Source organism: Pieris napi, chromosome 3 (genome assembly GCF_905475465.1).
Source record: "Pieris napi chromosome 3, ilPieNapi1.2, whole genome shotgun sequence".
Taxonomy (NCBI): domain Eukaryota; kingdom Metazoa; phylum Arthropoda; class Insecta; order Lepidoptera; family Pieridae; genus Pieris; species Pieris napi.
The window spans coordinates 1,743,140-1,761,791 of record NC_062236.1 but is presented as its reverse complement, the minus strand read 5'-3'; the positions used below and the strand labels follow the sequence as shown (position 1 = coordinate 1,761,791).

The 18,652-nt window shown below is 32.7% G+C and overlaps 1 protein-coding gene across 1 annotated transcript in view; it reads left to right on the top strand.

Annotated features, from left to right (window-relative positions):
• LOC125063468 (A disintegrin and metalloproteinase with thrombospondin motifs 3-like) overlaps nt 1–18,652 on the top strand; it is a 64,128-nt gene that overhangs the window by 29,004 nt on the left and 16,472 nt on the right. Inside the window, exons 7-11 of the mRNA XM_047669926.1 lie at nt 3,232–3,364; nt 14,606–14,769; nt 15,635–15,780; nt 16,793–16,911; nt 17,982–18,090. Of these exons, the coding sequence (XP_047525882.1) occupies nt 3,232–3,364; nt 14,606–14,769; nt 15,635–15,780; nt 16,793–16,911; nt 17,982–18,090 (671 nt within the window). The remainder of the gene's footprint in view (nt 1–3,231; nt 3,365–14,605; nt 14,770–15,634; nt 15,781–16,792; nt 16,912–17,981; nt 18,091–18,652) is intronic.

Below are 18,652 nucleotides of genomic sequence, written 5' to 3'. Positions count from 1 at the left end.
TATTGATCCACGGGATTAACACTAAAATGGGAAAAACCATGCAAGTCTGTTTTTGTTTTCAGATTTTTTCTTATCTATTCAGAGATCTTTGTGATATCATAGCCGAAAAATATTCCTAGAGATAAAGATATCATGTAGGGCTACTTAAAATTCTGAAAAAATATTCCTAATAAGAGCTTTCCTATATATCAAGCACTTTTGTGATATTTTAGAGTTCTTGATTATTTGATTATTGTTATTTTCTATAGTCGTTGTTAATAATAGAAGCACTTTATAATTAAGGAGCAATGGCGTCGCTGTCAGCTGCCATTATCATAATACACCACAGAGCCTCTAAATGAACAGCATCGAAGTCAAATTAGTTTAAAACCTAGTCTATATTATATAATTTCAGAAATATTTGCAAATATTTTATAGTAAATTTATTAGCACTTGCTTTTGCGGTCATTATTACAGGCACAGTTTGGTACGGTCTTCAACCCCTACCCGAAACAAAAACCCCGTAGTAGGATGGTGGATACCAATCACTATAGGTAAGGTAGGTAGGTATAGGCCCAAACGGAGGTCCGAGTCTGGCAGGAGCCGCTCTTGCGCTAGTCGTGGGAAAATGTCCATTCCAAACTGATCCGTCAAGGCCCTTCATGACGACCGAAAAAGATACGGTCCTCAGTTCGATTGAGAGGTTTCCTAAGTAGACTGTGAAGTCGAAATCAAATAGCTGATGCACAAAACAGTTGATGACGGCAGCGATAGCATTTCTATTTTAAATAATACAAATAATATTTCCTCGTCAAATATAAGATCAATAAAACATATTTTTATCCATATCATAAAACTTATTATTCTCTCAAAACACTATAGCTACTAAATTTACAAGAATGGTGTTCTGAAATCGAAAAATGTCTCTGTATATTGTATACTAAAGCAATGGAATTGGAAGACCGAAAATTAATTCAGTACTTAACATAAAATGTCAGTAAAACCAGACAAACATTTCCAGATTAATATGGCCATTATTAACATGAATATTTATGACTGTCAGTTAGTAAAATGTTTTCAAATGCGCTTTTAACCTAAATTTAAGTTTTGACACTGATATTTTATTAGCATTTGTGCGCTAATTGTGGCAGTGACCCACAAAATATTATGGGCACGATAAATTGCTAAGAACTTTACATACTTAATTTTATTTTGTGACATTAATGTATCGTCATATATCGTCGTACCTCTTCGTTGTATTTCTTTCCTTAACATTTCTCTGTATTTGGTATATTACACCACCACTATGTGGAACCAGCTGCCCACTGAAGTATTTCCGAACCAATTCGACTTAGGGTCCTTCAAGAAAAGAGCGTACCAATTCTTAAAAGGCCGGCAACGCACTCGCGAGCCCTCTGGCATTGAGAGTGTCCATGGGCGGCGGTATCACTCAACATCAGGTGAGCCTCCTGACCGTTTGCCCCCCGGTTCTATAAAAAAAAAATATTGAATTCATGTTATTTTACAGATATAAAAGCCAACGGCTAATATTATAATTTAGATAACTTAATACACAATTTTTTTTATTAGACAATTCACACCAATTGACCTAGTCCCATGCTAAGCTGGTGAATGGGTACTAGGCGGATATACATACATATTATAGTTAGATATACATATAAATTCATATTTAAACACCCAAGACCTAAGCACAACACCAAATGCTCATCACATCGATGTTTCGATTATGAACGTCAGTAAAAAAATTAATGCTTCTAAATTTACATTTACTACCATGGCGAAGATCGAAAAGAACTGGCAATAAAATCTCCGTCACTCTAGTAGATCGCCAAGGTTTTTGTTAACAAATTGTTTGTCCTGAAACCATTATGCCTCACATGTTAAAGCAGTTACTATTCTTATTAATTAAAAAACAATTAATAAATAAGAAAACCGAAAGCTTCACAAGGCGCAGTAAAGTAGGAACGTACTCTTACATTATTGTGGGAACAACACGCAAACAAGGGGAATCAATTTGGTGAATGTATTTTTTTAATATAACGATATATTATATATATTTGCGTTTAAGATATTTGCCTAGTGGCTTGATCGTTGGCCTAGTTGCTTCAGCGTGCGACTCTCATCCCTGAGGACGTAGGTTCGATCGCAGGCTGTGCACCAATGGACTTGCTTTCTATGTGCGCATTTAACATTCGCTCGAACGGTGAAGGAAAACATCGTGAGGAAACCGGCTTACCTAAGACCCAAATAGTCGACGGTGTGCGTCAGGCATAGGAGGCTGATCACCTGCTTGCCTATAAGATTAACAAATGATCATGAAACAGATACAGAAATCTGTGGCCCAGACATAAAAAGGCTGTAGCGCCACTGATTTATTTTTTTAAGACATTTAAGAAGCAACTTGATTGCCCCAACCTTTTAACTAAATATAAATTTCGTGTACACTCTAGATCCCATCATCCCATTTGTCCTACCTTCGAACAAGTTTTCGTCATGACTCACCAATATCAAGATTGAGCATTCTGATAAACGAGCTAGGTCTGGATATACATAGTTGCTCCCCTCACACTTTGAAATCAATTTTCCTTTTTTTCATTAAGCTTTTTAATTCATGAAGCTTTTATTCTTTTCGTGTTAACAAACACATTTGCTTATAAGTGCTTGTCACGCTAAACATAGTATTTAATTTTTCTAATGAACCAATGTATGAGTATATCGACCATTGGCAAGCTTTTGTAAATAAATAAATTAATAAACTTTTGTTTAAAATATTTTTAGTCTTTTACAGATTATGTATTTAATTTATTTAATAATCTTATTTTTGATCATTTATCTTCTGCCTCGTAATTTAGCTACTTTTATTTTTAATTGTGATTAACCTTTGGATTAGCTTTATATTATTATTATCTATACGAGTATATATAGTTAGTTATAGTTAATGTTTCATGTTATTTTATGTTCTTTTTGTTAATTATTTATGCACTACTTGTACTTTACCCTCTGTAGGAGTTTCTTTTTATAATTTCTATACTAGGGTTGCCTGGAAAAATCGCTTGTTAGCGGTAAGGCTCGTTGCCCAATAACTAATGTAACTTTTTTTATGTATGCTTTTGTAAGGTAACAAAGGGTAAATAAATAAATAAATTGTAATAACTTGTCTTTAACCCATAATTCCGTATAGATATACGAATATACCCTTGCGCTTTTTCTAATTGTTCACAAATATTTCAGGTTTTCGATCTGCAAATCTGTGAAGATAAAATCACCTTGTGCGAGGCTTTGGTGCGCCCATAAGACGATGCCTCACGTTTGTCGATCTAAGCGCGCGCCACCTCTCGAAGGAACGCCTTGTGGAGTGAATCAGGTAACGATTATGGATAACATATATATTTAAAGCTTTTTAACGCAAATTTATTATGTAAATATTCAAAATAATCGCGTAATAATAGTTATTACGCGATTGAAAACGTCACTATATTCTAGAGCTAGAAGACCGGCAGTAGCTCTAAGCAGAAGATGAGTAGATCCTTCCAATGGGAAGTTACTCCTCATGACAGCACCACAGAACATATATATACATAGGCTGATTGCAAATACCCACAGAGAAAAAAAAAATAAAAAAATTAAAATAAAAATTACGCGATTTATTATGCAGTAAAACGTCCATTTAAAAATAATAAATTCGCTTTCGTATATTTATATATTTTATTTAAAAGTAGTTACTACACGTGGAAACCAAAGAATTGTTGATTGAACCAAAGATGTTTTAAAAGATCCTCACGGACGCTTCTGCGTTAGCTTCATTCAAAATTTTATATATTCTTTTGAATATATAATAAATATTTGAATCATCAGCTATCTGTGTACTAAAAAAATTACGATGGAAATCAAATCCAGATTCCTTTTAAGTGCTGAAGAGATCAGTCGAATCCACCACTAACGCATAAAACGGTCTGTTACCTTATCAAAAACATGGGCATTTTATTTTCCCTTTAAAAGCGCCGCATTTACAAATAACATATTTTTCTCAGTTATTTAAAAGTCTTAAAAGCCTCGTAAATAGGATACACACTCGGTTTAATCTTAACATTAAGGGTAATTTTAATTCCACTTGAATTCCTTATCTAAGTTATAGTAGATGCTTATTAAATAGTAATTATGGCGCCGAACGAAATACCTTCTGTGTATTTTAAATGCTTTAAACGAAGCGAATATATTTACGCTTGCCGCTTCGTTTATTAAATGTCTGGGTTTTTTCATTATTGTATATAATAGTATATGTGTAATATTAATTATTTATAATAACCTTTTTATTATAAATACTATTGAACTTTAATTTGGCATGGATTATATATTCACTTATCTATTTTATCCTCCTTATATTAAGATATCTAGAAGGGTTGAAAGAGGCCCTTAAACAACAGGGGTATCCACGGTAAACTAACACATTACTACTATCATTTAGCTATAAGTGAATATTAACAAACTATTATGGATATAAAAAAGGCTATATTCATTTTATATTTCTATTCTAATTACTGTCTAAGTTGGTGTAAGTATCTATATAATAAAATAAAGTCTCAGACAGGAACACTATTTATAACTCAAAAACGGCTGAACTGAGGCTGTAAATTGGCGGTGGGGGGAAGGGGAGTGTTAGCTTAGAACCGGGAGAAAGGCAAAGGATACTTTTTATACTATTCCGTGGGACGTAACATAAAACGTGGTATAACAAAACGCAACAAACAGAAGAACGAAAAGTTTATCAGTCTAGCCGTTCATTTGTTACTTCAATTTTCGATCCGTCTTGCATTCGCCATGACCATTAATAAACCACAAGGCCAATATTTGGTGTTTTGTGATCTAAATCTAGAAAATCCATGTTAATCCCATGGTCAATTATACGTGGCATGTTCACGGGAAGTCATCTTTGTTATTTCTTGCGCCTGATAATAAAACAAAAAATTACGTCAAGGTGCTTCACTAAAAAGTGCAACCTATGTATCAAAAAAACTTGCCGAAAAGGATTTTTTTTTTAATTTTAATAAAAAAATGAACTTAATAAAATAGAAAATCTGCTCACTTATTGCTTCTAAGGTGGAACAAAGTTCGCCGGGTCAGCTAGTTATGAATAGGTATTGAAAAATAGCGAGTGATGTAACTAATGTAACCATGGCAACGGGCTTTTAGAAAAATCTTCCATAAAGAGAATTGCATAACATTGAACATTCCATCAGCGTTCACTCTGTGTGTACGTGTGTGTGCATAAATTCGATGTATGAATACATTGTATGAAATACCACGGGTTATAAAATGATTGGAGCTTTAGTTTTGTAATAAACTTTATAGTTTTAGTTCTGAGAACTTTTAAAGTAGAATTAAAAGCCTTTATCACATCATATATTTGAATAAGAATTGTCGTCAACATGTTTTTAGCATTAGCATGTATGAATGCGTACAATTTAATTTTGTGTTACATAATTATCACATTGGAGTTAATAAATCAGTTACAAATTTGTTTGAAAAAATATAAAATAAAATATCTGATGCTATTGATTTAGAACAGTGTTGGTCTAGTGGCTTCAGCGTGCGACTCTCATCCCTGAGGTCGTAGGTTCGATCTCCGGCTGTGCACCAATGGATTTTCTTTCTATGTGCGTATTTAACATTTGCTCGAACGGTGAAGGAAAACATCGTGAGGAAATCGACATGTCTTGGACCCAAAAAGTCGGCGTGTGTCAGGCACTGGAGGCTGATCACCTACTTGCCTATTAGATTTAAAAATGACCATGAAACAGATTCAGATATTTGAGGCCAAGACCTAAAAAGGTTTTAGCGCCACTGATTTTTTTTTATTGATTTAATATCCCGCAAAGAGGCATTTATATAAATATTGTCAATAACAGAAATATCCACTACATCACAGAACACCAATCAATCAAATCCACTTGTTACGACGTCTACAAAATTCTGATAAAGTAAATTTTTCTTGAGGGTAGGACGGTCTACCGGCTGTGTTGGATTTAATAAACGGTTCTATATAACAGATAGATGTCGCTTTGTGCAAAGATGACATCACAACTTTGGGCAATCTTTTTCTCCGCCGTCGCAAAGAGCCTCCATTATACATTAATTGCATCATCTGAAAATGACGAATGAAAACTTTAATTCATAAATTATCATGATAGAACCTTTCATCCTGAACCTGATAACCCTTGGGCATTCGTGAGTTATGTTCTGTTGCTACATACTTTTTCTATGAATTCATTTTAAATAAGTCGCTCAAGTTCAGTTCGGTGTCAGTTGTTGTAGATATGTTCAAATATATGTTAAATGAATTTTTGAAAACATGAGCTTATAACTAACATTAAATTAGGGGTAGTAGGGTTGCGACGCTGACAAAAACTATGTTGTATGTTTTATTACAATTTATGAGTGTGGGAAAAAGGGTTAATTTGGTTATGCTTCTAATTATTTACTAAAATGTAACTTAACTAATGTTAGGTTACATAACCCTTATCTCAACAGTCATTTGTCATTTGTAACCGAAAACATAAGATCGTTATGATCGTAGAACAATGTCGGATTTGAAACAAAACCAAAATTCACTTTTTATCATATTTGGATACTACATTGGCTAACTATTAAGGCTACATAAAAAAAATTCCATGTGTTTTAAGTTTCAAATTAATCAGTCGGTAAAGTGACGGATTTTATAGAAACATGTGATTTTTCTAGAAAACTGTGTAATTTAATGTTATTTTTATTTTGTTTCAAAAAGAACCCTTTTGTTTGTTTGTATGCCAATTTTCATAATAACAGAATATAAATTGAAATAGCAAAAAATAACATATTATATATACTGTAAAAATAACATATTATTATATTATTTTGAAATGGCTGCCCTGTAAAGTTGACTATTTGTCACATCCGTCACTATTCTACGACTTTGACGTTAATATTCGAATAGACACTATTACCTACTACACTATACCTAAAATCAGATCTATTTACTAATAACTCTTTCTCTTTCTGTTAAATTGTGTTTAAACTGTAAAGTAATCTACGTTGAGTAGTTAACACTGCAGACTGATTTGGTTGTTATCATCAAGCGGGATATTTTATATTTTACTTTTGAAATGATTCGAATTAAGGAAAAAAATATATCCGCTACAGGAAAAGGAATTCTTTATTATTAGCTGACATGTGCCACTGAAAATACAGTTTAATTTCCGTCCACAATACATACAAACTGTTCAAATAAATACTCAATTTATCTTAATGACAGTTTTCGTGGAACGCTGATGTCGGAAAGCACGATTCATCAATCGAAAGCAATCTCGATTGACGATAATGCAATGTGTAATTCATAATTCATTTATTAAAACGTCTGTACTATGAATTCGTCGAATTCTTTAAGCTCATGAAAGAACTTACCTTGAAAAGATTTATTGAGCTATAATAATAATTATTAAGCCTCGTTTATTCATTTAAACATTCAGCCCTATTTATCAAATAAGTTATAAGTTATAATATAAATAAGTTTAAAATTTTAAGTGTATCTTACACTTAAAATTTTAAACAAAAATTATTGCTTTTTCAAAGACATCTTAATATATAGGCGTCCTTCAACTTTGACCAAAGCGGTTTCTTTTCTCTAATCATTTATTTATTAATTACTTAAAACGTAGGTATGATCTTACAAAAATGTAAAAATAATAAAAGTCACATTCAATACTAATTAAGTATGCTTCATCAAGCAACATCAAGCTTAGTTACAAATTAAAAAAAAAAGTTTAAACGTTCTAGTTAAATTTTGAAGAATACGACGAAACCGCCACAAGGAAAATTCTTTATTATATCTACTTCTAATATATATACTTATACTTTTATATATATTATCTACTAGATGACCTGGTGAATTTTGTATCACCTAGATATATTTGTGTGAAAACTTAATAGGTTTTTTTTTAATAGATCGAAGAGTTCAGATCTCATACTATGAAACAAATTTCTGCAGACATCTATAAATATATCACAACCAAATCTCAAAATAAATTAATTATTTCCATTCTCAAGTTCTAGCGAGACAAACTAACAGCAATGGCGCACAGTTTTTCAGTCTAGGTTTTGTGTCTACTACACACTCGCGAAATTGCCGAATGCCAAAATCCCCGGAGCTCCGTTCCTCATACAAACGTCAAAAAGTTTCTTTGAGACGTGTTTGTTTGGAATAGTACTCTATTCTTTGTGACCTAGCCTTATCCTGGCCAAACGCCAAAGGTCAATTAGACAAAGAGATGACACAGCTTTTCTAATTCTCACAATGTACATGCGTCATGAAAAACAAAATTAGAATGAAATTTTATCTTATTAATTTAAGATATATTATACAATATAATGCACTCCACATCTACACTTATTGAGTGTACGTGATTTTATTAAATAATATTCCAGTGGCGCTAATAGGGTTGTATGCTGAAAATAGCTGTTCGTTGATGATTTGTGTTATCAAAGACAAGTACTGGCATACATGTCGTTCATTATTAGGATTTAAGATATACCTGTTTCCTTAAGTGTAGGGGCAAATGTTAATTACGCACATATATAGCATTGGTGTATAGCCATGATTCGAATGCACGACCTCAGCGTTAAAAGTCGCACGCTTAATCCACTGGATGATACTTCTCTGCGTAAACGTGTTTGTATACTCGTATATGTCGCAGCCAACTAGCTTAATTAGCCGTTCAATTAACAGCCTAACCGTTCAACTAAACGGCGCCGTTTAACTAGCGGCCTGAAAGATGTTCAGTCAGTTGATCAAACAGCTAGGCAAAGGACTTGGATCGATGACGTTTCATTACTCGCCTAGCCTGTTGACTGTTAATTTAAATTTAATTGCACTTTCTGCCTCTCAAACTCGTAATGAAACTCTTCAAACTGTCAATATGGCGTCGGCAAACCACAACTTTGATGGTGTAGTTCCAAAGTTTCATGAGAAACATCAGGTACATTACTAGGCTGTTAATTGAAGGGCTAATTAAGCTAGTTAGCTGCGACATATACATAAGTGGGTGTATTTAGCAATAGGCTTGGCTTGGAAGCCTAGATTGAGGTAATCTTTATTTTTGCTACATTTCTTTTTACGCAGTAACATTTACAGTTAAAATTACAAAAAAAATCACGCCAAAAGAATTCTTAAAACCAAAATAATTAATGGCATTTAATAAATAACATTCTATTATCAGGAACATGGTAGTCCTATACCATTTCAAATCAGTTTCATCTTCATAAGTTCTTTATCCGCAACTAACAGTACAGTAACAGTGTAAAACAAAGAACTTAGCGATTAAAAAGAGTGGCGAAGAGTTTATGGCCAGTTCTTCTTCGCCCTTGAATTTTTTTCAATAAATGATTTTTGACTTTGACAGTAAAGGAAATATGAGGACACCAGTATGGTACAGACTCAAATATTTACAATTTTGCCTTCCGAGCAACGTATGCTTCATTTGGTGATGGTGATTGTTTTGAAGGGTTTTTAATTTTAATCCACATAAAATGCATGTTACAGAAAATATTAATTTCATAATGTAATGAGAAAAAGTACGAGATTAACTTTTACAGTTGCACAGGTTTCAAAAGATTTTTCTTGGCGCTAAATTAAATAAAGGCATCATTTATTTAAACACAGGAGTTTTATCAGTAGGACCGCAACTTAAATATTGGGAAATAATGCTGTTTTATAGTATTCGAAATATGCCCATTCGCTTTTTACGCCTATCCTTAGATAGTGATACCAGCGATCCCGAATCCAATGATGAATTTATTTCGCGATTCCAAGGAAGGAAGAAAGTTACGGAGAGTCGAAGTTTACGTTTACCTGCAATACAATGTATATTAATTTTTTGATGCTCATAAGTGTACATTGTGTTACCTATATGAATAAATGATTTTTGACTTTGACTTTGAATATTTTCGATCATTATAGTCTGCAAACGTTCATACACTAAAAATCCAAGCCTTAAGAACTATAACAATTATACACACAGTTTAAAAATAAGTATTTAACTCATAAAAATCGTGATTTGTTTATAAGTTATAAACAACGTGTATGAATAAGAGTATACAAAACAATATGGCATCACATATTTTACACACACACACATACACAGCAATTATATTAGCACATAAGCAAGGGAAAAAAATAAACAACACTGTTTCCAAAAATGAAGAAAGAACTGCCCTGCGATTATTTGATAAATATATTAGGGTTAAGGGAGAATACATTGAAAAGGAAAAATAGTTTAATGCTTCATATCTTTACCATTCCCTGTTAACCATTCAGCGAAATTTTTGGCCACCCCTCCTATATCAATATTTTTATCTATGTTAGTAATTAAGTTGTCTTACGACGAGATATAGTATAGTTATATATTATAGTTGTAAATACAATATTTCTTCACTAAACTGCTTTAAATATACTGTGTAAGAGTCAGGAATGCTGTAATATCCGCCCTTCCTCTCGGCTGAACAATAATAATGATGCTTATAAAGAAATTCCTTTAAAGGTTTGGGAAACTTTAAAACTTTATACATTTTGATGGTTAAACTGGATATTTTGTAATTACCTTCTAGAATTTATTGTTATTTGACATAGACATACCATTTATTACTAACGAAACACACACACACAAAATAATAATAATAATAATCAAAAAAGAAAATAATAAAAATTATGGAAAGAAAAAAAATGAATAAGGTACATTGTAAGTGTGTAATGTGTGTGCGTTGTGGTTGTAACTGGCGTGGAGTGGAACTGACGTGTTTCACAGCGCTGGTCATTCTTAAAAGATTTGTGGGTAAAAGTACATAGTAAATAAAAAAAAAGTTACTTAAACTACTATAAGAAATAGATTTGGACTATATTTTTGTACTTTATGTACTGTGACGAAAATTTGATTTTAGTAATTATGAAGAAGACCCTAGTCCACGCAGCCCCCGCTTTGGTTTCCAGAACGTCCCATCATCGCCTGTCTAGCTCTCTTTCTCATTCCATCTTGTGGCTGCCCATCGGTAGTAATTCTTGCTCTTGTCATACGTTCCGACCATCGCCAATTAAGCCGTTCTTTTTACCGCGTTTGTATTTACCCTGATTTTGTCATTACGTGGTGACACTTATCACTCTCCTTTCCATACCTCTTAGGCTGTAGCTAAGAAAAATATTATTAATAAATATTTACATAGTGGTGTGGACTGTTCACCCGGAAGGTCAAGGTTTGAAACTGTATTGTCCACAAATTTCTCGGAAACGCAATTGTTTCAATCCTGAACAACAGTCAGTGTCATCCAAATCAGTTTATCAGGTAATGTTGGCAGGTTTGAAGACTAACAGTTGTTGTTGAATTTTCTAAATTCCTTTTTTGAATTAATTAATTGTCAGTTAATTAACGTTGCTTCAAGATTACACACATATGTTTGTACCCGTATAATTAGTACATATATTACTTAATCCTCTTAAGTCCCGCAGCCGGCCAGATGGGTTTAATACACTAAGATATATTTCTTGTCTCAGTCTGCCCAGCAAGTCTTACTAAAGTTTATGGTATATTTTCTTTCTCTATTATTATACAACAAAATACATTTTGTATAAAATTCTATTAAGAGTCATATATACACTAATATAGAGTGTTTACAATATTCTTAACATAGATTTTAATAATTATTATTAAAAATGTATAAATAGAAAATAAGCATATTTAAAAAGTTTGGTCCAAAGTGAAAGAAACCACCAGTCGTATTAGTTTACGATCAGCTGTTTCCTAAGCTAATAACAATATTTCAGACAGTACTAGAGTCCGAGTCAGGGAAAATCAAATTTTCATTAGGTATATTCGACACCGTGTTGAAAGGTTTCCTACCATGATATCAGTTAATTTTGTGAGAAAATTTGACTATATATTTGAAACTATAAAATGTTATAAAGGAATATTGTTAAACTATTGATTATATATTTAACACCTATACTAGAATTAATAATACAAAGAATTCTCTGTAAAGCCAGACAATAGAATGGGTCAAACATGGATCTCTTAAACTGAAGACATTTTCATGAATGAAAGCCTGATTACCAGCCTACTTGCATCGTTATACCCTTTACATATAGACCAGTGCCGATAATTTTTGAAACCAAAAAAAATTACAGTAGGATGAAAACGATTAGAAAAGGAGGGGAATATGATCAAAATGAAAGGAAAAATAAATTACGGTCGATCTGAGGTCGGGAAGGGTAGAGGGGGGGAGGTTTAAGGGTAAAAAACGGTTTATCTCGATTTCCAGCAAAACTAAAAGTGCTATCGAAGAAAGTTAAATGGCAAAGTTGTAGGTAATAAAAAGATCTAAAACTTTTGTATTCACACATTTTTCACATCACCTCAAAATTTATGTGAAAAATTAAAAAAACCAAATTTTTGGTTTTTTATTTTTATCTTTAACAAAAATATTTTTTATTTAACGAAATTTGGTGAAAACTTACCTTTCTATGTCCCAAATACACTGTAATTTATTTGATTAAAAATATTTATTTGTTCACCTTATTTTGTATTAATATCGAAAAAACACCCTAATTTTCAATCGAAAATTCTGACGTCAAAATTTAAGCTTTTTTCAAAAAGTTGGTGTGCTTTCAGTTCGTTGAAATCTCTACTTTCCTATGGTAAAAAAACATATATATATTACCATAGTAAATCTTCTCAGAAAATGCAAAAAATCGTATGCAGTAACGCCCAGACCCGTCATCCCCTTCCCTACTTCTCTATGAATCTTCTTTAAATTATAATCAGATGCCTATTTATTACTATTTTAAGATAACTTATATATGCCTGAGTGACCTAAAAAAAAAATGAGCCTTTAGATGGGCTAAAATTTTCGTATTTCATAGAGAAGTAAGGAAGTGGATGACAGGTCTGGGAGTTACTGCATACGATTTTTTGCGTTTTCTGAGAAGATTTACTATGGTAACATATATATATTTTTTTACCATAGGAAAGTAGAGATTTCAACAAACTGAAAACACACCAACTTTTTGAAAAAAGCTTAAATTTTGACGTCAGAATTTTCGATTGAAAATTAGGGTGTTTTTTCGATATTAATACAAAATAAGGTGAACAAATAAATATTTTTAATCAAATAAATTACAGTGTATTTGGGACATAGAAAGGTAAGTTTTCACCAAATTTCGTTATATAAAAAATATTTTTGTTAAAGATAAAAATAAAAAACCAAAAACTTGTTTTTTTTAATTTTTCACATAAATTTTGAGGTGATGTGAAAAATGTGTGAATACAAAAGTTTTAGATCTTTTTATTACCTACAACTTTGCCATTTAACTTTCTTCGATAGGACTTTTAGTTTTGCCGGAAATCGAGATAAACCGTTTTTTACCCTTAAACCTCGCACCCCCTACCCTTCCCGACCTCAGATCGACCGTAATTTATTTTTCCTTTCATTTTGATCATATTCCCCTCCCTTTCTAATGGGTTTCATCCTACTGTAATTTTTTTCACTTTTTATTTATTTTAAAGGCTATCTGCACTGGTCTAATATGAGTAATACTCAACAAGAAGTACATTTTATATAGTAAGGTATTATTCAGAATGTTTTATTTACCCCATAATTAAGTTATTGTATATACATATATCCATCCAAGTCAGAAGTTATAAAAAACAGAAACTTGAAAATGTTCTATGAGGGAAAAGTCTTTGATGCCTGTATAATACCGTGCCTGATATACGCATGTAAAACCTTGTCACTCACTGATAAAGAAGAAAACATACTAAGAGTATGTCAAAATAGTATCGAAAGGAGTGTTCTAGGTCTGAAATTGAAAAGTTTAGAAATGCTGTTACCTCTAGTAAAAGATCGAAATGGAAATGGATCGAATGGAGAAGTAAAGACAAGATAAATGGACGAAAAAACGGAATGGCTTCCTCGCTATGATGAAAGAAAACGAGGAAGACAAATTAAAAGATGGGAAGGTGATATAAGTAGAGCTGCTGGCCCTAAATGGCTAAGTAAAGCTAGACACCGAGAAGAGTGGAAGCTTTGAGGCCTATGTCCAAGAATAAACTGTAAAATAAAACTATGTTTCTAGTACTTCACATTTTTATGTACTAGGATAAGTATTTTACAGCAATAAAGGCTATTATTATTATTATCATCATTATTATTATTATTTTTTTTTTTAATTATTATTATTATATTCCTTAGTCTTTACAAATTGCAATATTTATTAAGTCACAAATTTCTTAAATTTGAAATATAAAATAAAAGATGTTGCTTATGAGAATTATCATACAAACAAAGCCTTTAGGCTAAGTAGTAGAAGTAGGTAAGTGCAATCAGTCTTCTGGTTCTAACAGCTGTTTGTCTCAACTAGCTAGCGTCAACTAGCTCCAATTCCCCGCTCACTCTCTCTCCCCTTCTCCCATTTCCCGCGCCATGTCGTCTATGATATGTATATTGTATGTAACATTCATCAAAGATATTTCTTTTAACCGTTTTCTCTTGTGATATAATTAGTAAGTAACATACCTTTGTTAATTTGCAGTGGTGTGTGGACCGCGTGTGTGAAGCCATGCCAGGCCACGTCATCGGCAACAGGAGTGAAACCAAAAGTATTCCCGAATGGGGTGACTGGGGATCGTGGAGTCAATGCAACGCTGATTGTGGGTACGGACTGAGAACAAGGATCAGACGGTGCTGGTATAAAGGGTAGGTAGTAATAATACATTTGTATACCGTTCTTTAAAACTATCTATCTCTTATAGCGTATACGCAATTTGACTGAAAGAGACGAAAGAGTTCTTCTTTTAAAAACGGTGTAATAATACTAATTTAGAGTATATATAATCAATAATTTATTTTTGAAGTTATACTTCTTTTGGCGCTTTAGGGAAAAATGATGAGAGTAAGTTTTTAAGAGCGCGCACACCGTCTCAAAAAACCGACACCCTCAAGTTAGCATAGTCAATATTTTAAAATAAAAATATCCATTTCTTTAATTATGTAGAAATATTTTTTTGTGATTGATTGAATATTTAAGTAAACTTTATTTAACTAGATAATGCGTTATAATAAAACTTTCAATGTATTAAATACCTTTTTTCTATTGATAGTGTCGTTTTTTCTACAAACGTAGAATAACATTTTTGAAAAGATTTTTATATTCTTACACCAAATAAGTATAACTTCTAACGCGTGTACATAAATTTTTTTTTTGTATATGGCGACAAGAGCTGTCGAGCAATTAAACTAAACTTAGCCACCTGCCTCATACTGTGTACTATCATTAAGCTAGAGCTAAGCTAGTTTGTAGAAAGATATCTCATGAACTCTTGTAAGAGTAATTATTTCACAGAAGAAAGCGGTTATACCTAGGATATAGTAACATAGTTGTGGATTCGTTTTAAGCAAATGAAACCCCATGTTAAGCATAAATTTCAATTATTTTGAAGTACTGAAAAATAAATATAATATTCTACAAGTAAACAGTGTACTCATTCTTAAAAGGCCGGCAACGCACTGGCAATCACTCTGGCAAAAGTTTAATAACTATTTACTTTCTTAAATATTACAGTTCAATATCAGAAAGTGCCTGCGAGGGAGCAGGCTCTCAAGTTGCCACCTGCTGGGCGGGTCAAAGCTGTGCTGCAACCAGAGATATAAGGACCGACGTCTGCTTCCGGCAGGCCAGTTATCTAATACCCCAATTACAGGCAGATGGTAAGAGAAACCGTACCGCAAGTAAAATAAGTTTTAACAACAATTACAATTTCCTAAAGCTGGTTGCTCCAGCTTAGAAGAGATCAACTACTTCTAAGGGACCATCCATAAAGTACGTCACACGAATTTTAGGACTTTTGAACCCCTCCCCCCGTCCTTGTCACAGGTTGTCACATTTTTATAACCCTGATGTGACGTCACACATTTTTTTAAATTTATGTTTGTATTTAAAAATAATCGAGAGAAAACAGCTATTTTTACTTATTTCTATTAAATAATATTCTGATAAAATCAACATAAAGTCCAAAATTTCATAAAACCGAAAAAACAAACGACTAGTTAGAAAATAATAAACGATTAATTTTTCAATTTTTAATTCACATCCAAACTTTGCGTTTTAGTTTTTAAATTTTAACATGTGACGTCACAAAAGTATTGACCCCCCATGCCCCTTGTCACACGATGTCACACTTCGGTGATACCCTCCCTCCCCATTAACGTGTGATGTACTTTATGGATGGCCCCTAAGAGAATTTTTCCCTTGTAAAATATTGTTTCGAAGTCCCGAAAAATTTTGGTATAACTGACCAGGAAGGTACCTGAAAGTAACAATCTGAACTTACATGAGTAGGTAACTGATTAATAAAACAGTAGTAACGTAAACTCCCGCGAGCTCCGGCAATGCACTCTCTATCTCTCTGGAATTTAGAGTGTTCATCCCCCTATTCTATAAAAACAAAGTTTTCGCATAGGAGCTACGAGACTGAAGATTATATAAAGACAGATTTAGATAAGAATTATCAAAAACTTATAATGAAACAGAATTTCATTTATTACACAGATTATTAATTTGTGTAGTTTTCGCTTATAAAACTTATTTATATAATTAATAATTTTAGAACTTTAAGCTCAGTTAAGCTGAACTTACATTGAATAATTTAACTAATTCAGTTAATGGTAGACTAATTCTTTTTCACTAAGCAAAAGCATTCTAACCAAAATGTTTTTATAGAATCAAAACACTGTGAATCCTGGTGTGTTGATTACGGAGGTGGTGAGGCTACCAGTTTTGGCGCTTTGCCTGATGGAACACCGTGCAGCTATGATAGACCATATGACCTTTGTTTTCAGGTAATTAAGTGATCCTATTAATTTTTTACCAGATGAAACAACACAAAGTACCCAGTAGTTACACTCACTTTTACACCATCACACAACTCAGCCAAATTAGGTACTTAGTTAAATGTATTGAATAATTTTTATTTATTTGTTTCCTTTTGTAAATTTTTGAACCTTTTTGTAGTAAAATGTATTATGTATTCCATCACTGGCTATATTTTCAGTGTAACAGTTTATTATTATATATAATTTATGTTAGCTGTAGGATTACGAAATAAATTTACACAATCAATAATTACCTTTCTTAATTATTTAAGAAAACTTTTTCGTTTGAAGCTTGAACGTGTAACTTTAAAAAAAAACAGTGTATTATTCTTTTATTTTGGAAAACACAACCGTGTACAATCTCCTTAATGTTTACATGTCAATACAATATGTCCATCATGGACAGTTTTAAAAGAGAGTTTGGCAAAGTTTTAAAAGCCAAAGTTTGCTTACAACGCCCCTGATGGCACATACATAACAACTTTCATAAAATACAAATTGACTGAACATTTAAAAATATTCCATTATGTGAGCATGACACACATGAAATATAATTTAAAATGCATTCTAGCATACATTATAAATTGATCTACAACTTACTTGCTAAAATATATTAACCTAGATTATAAATACAAAAAAAGAACAATAAAAACAATAACTAACCTTAAAATATATTATTAAAGGGAGTCCCTTTAGGCAAGGTTCCGAAGGTACTGACAGCGTTCCCCCTTTTAATAGCTAGACTAATTCTTTGTCCGAGGTAGCTACCAGCTCTTCGGTCTCCTGTGATGTCGACTAACCTATTTGGTATTTCCTTCAAAACCCTTAAACCGCTGGGACCCCACGGACCAAGGGTCTCGACACCGAATGGGACAAAATCATATTCGGAGCCTAGACCCCTGTATAAAATATTACCATAATCATTTTAAATGTTACACAATATATAATATTAGAGGAAGATTATGTGAGCATGACGCACACTGTGGGGTAACGGGGCCATAACGATATCTCATAATAGTATAAAAAACATTTCACAGGGCACATGTGTGAAGGGTCAATGCAACGGCAGTGACCCGGCGTGCAACTGGTGCCCAGATGGCTACTGCAATAACAACACACATCTCTATATACGACATCTTGGGAAAGGTAAAAAAACTTCATTCATTTGAGAGAGCTTAGTTATTTAATAATAACGTTTATTTGAACTAGTACCTACTAAGATAATCAAATGTAATTGTTTAGTTTATTTACAAGACCAGTTCATAAATCATATTTTTGGTACTTATTTTTTTTTATAGAACACGGGGCAAATGGGCAGGAGGGTCACTTGATGGTAAGTGATACCGCTGCCCATGGACACTCTCAATGCCACAGGGCTCGGGAGTGCGTTGCCGGCCTTTTTTGATTCTTTGAACATGAATTGATCAATTGGGTAATTAATGGAGAGTTGATTTTTTTACCGGTTGTAGGAGATAGATTTTTTAAATTCTTATAGAGATAATTTTAACGTTTATAAGGGTACAGTAATAACTTTCCATTATTTTCCTTTACAAGCTTAATAAACATATTATTTAAAACCTGAAATCTCTTTAATGTGCGTTTCGGCTCCTTGGTGTCCAGATTACGTATTCAGATTAACAAGTTAGGTCTGGACTAGTTGCTCCCCTGACACTTTAGAATCACCCTTCATCAATTCTCTTGATTATTT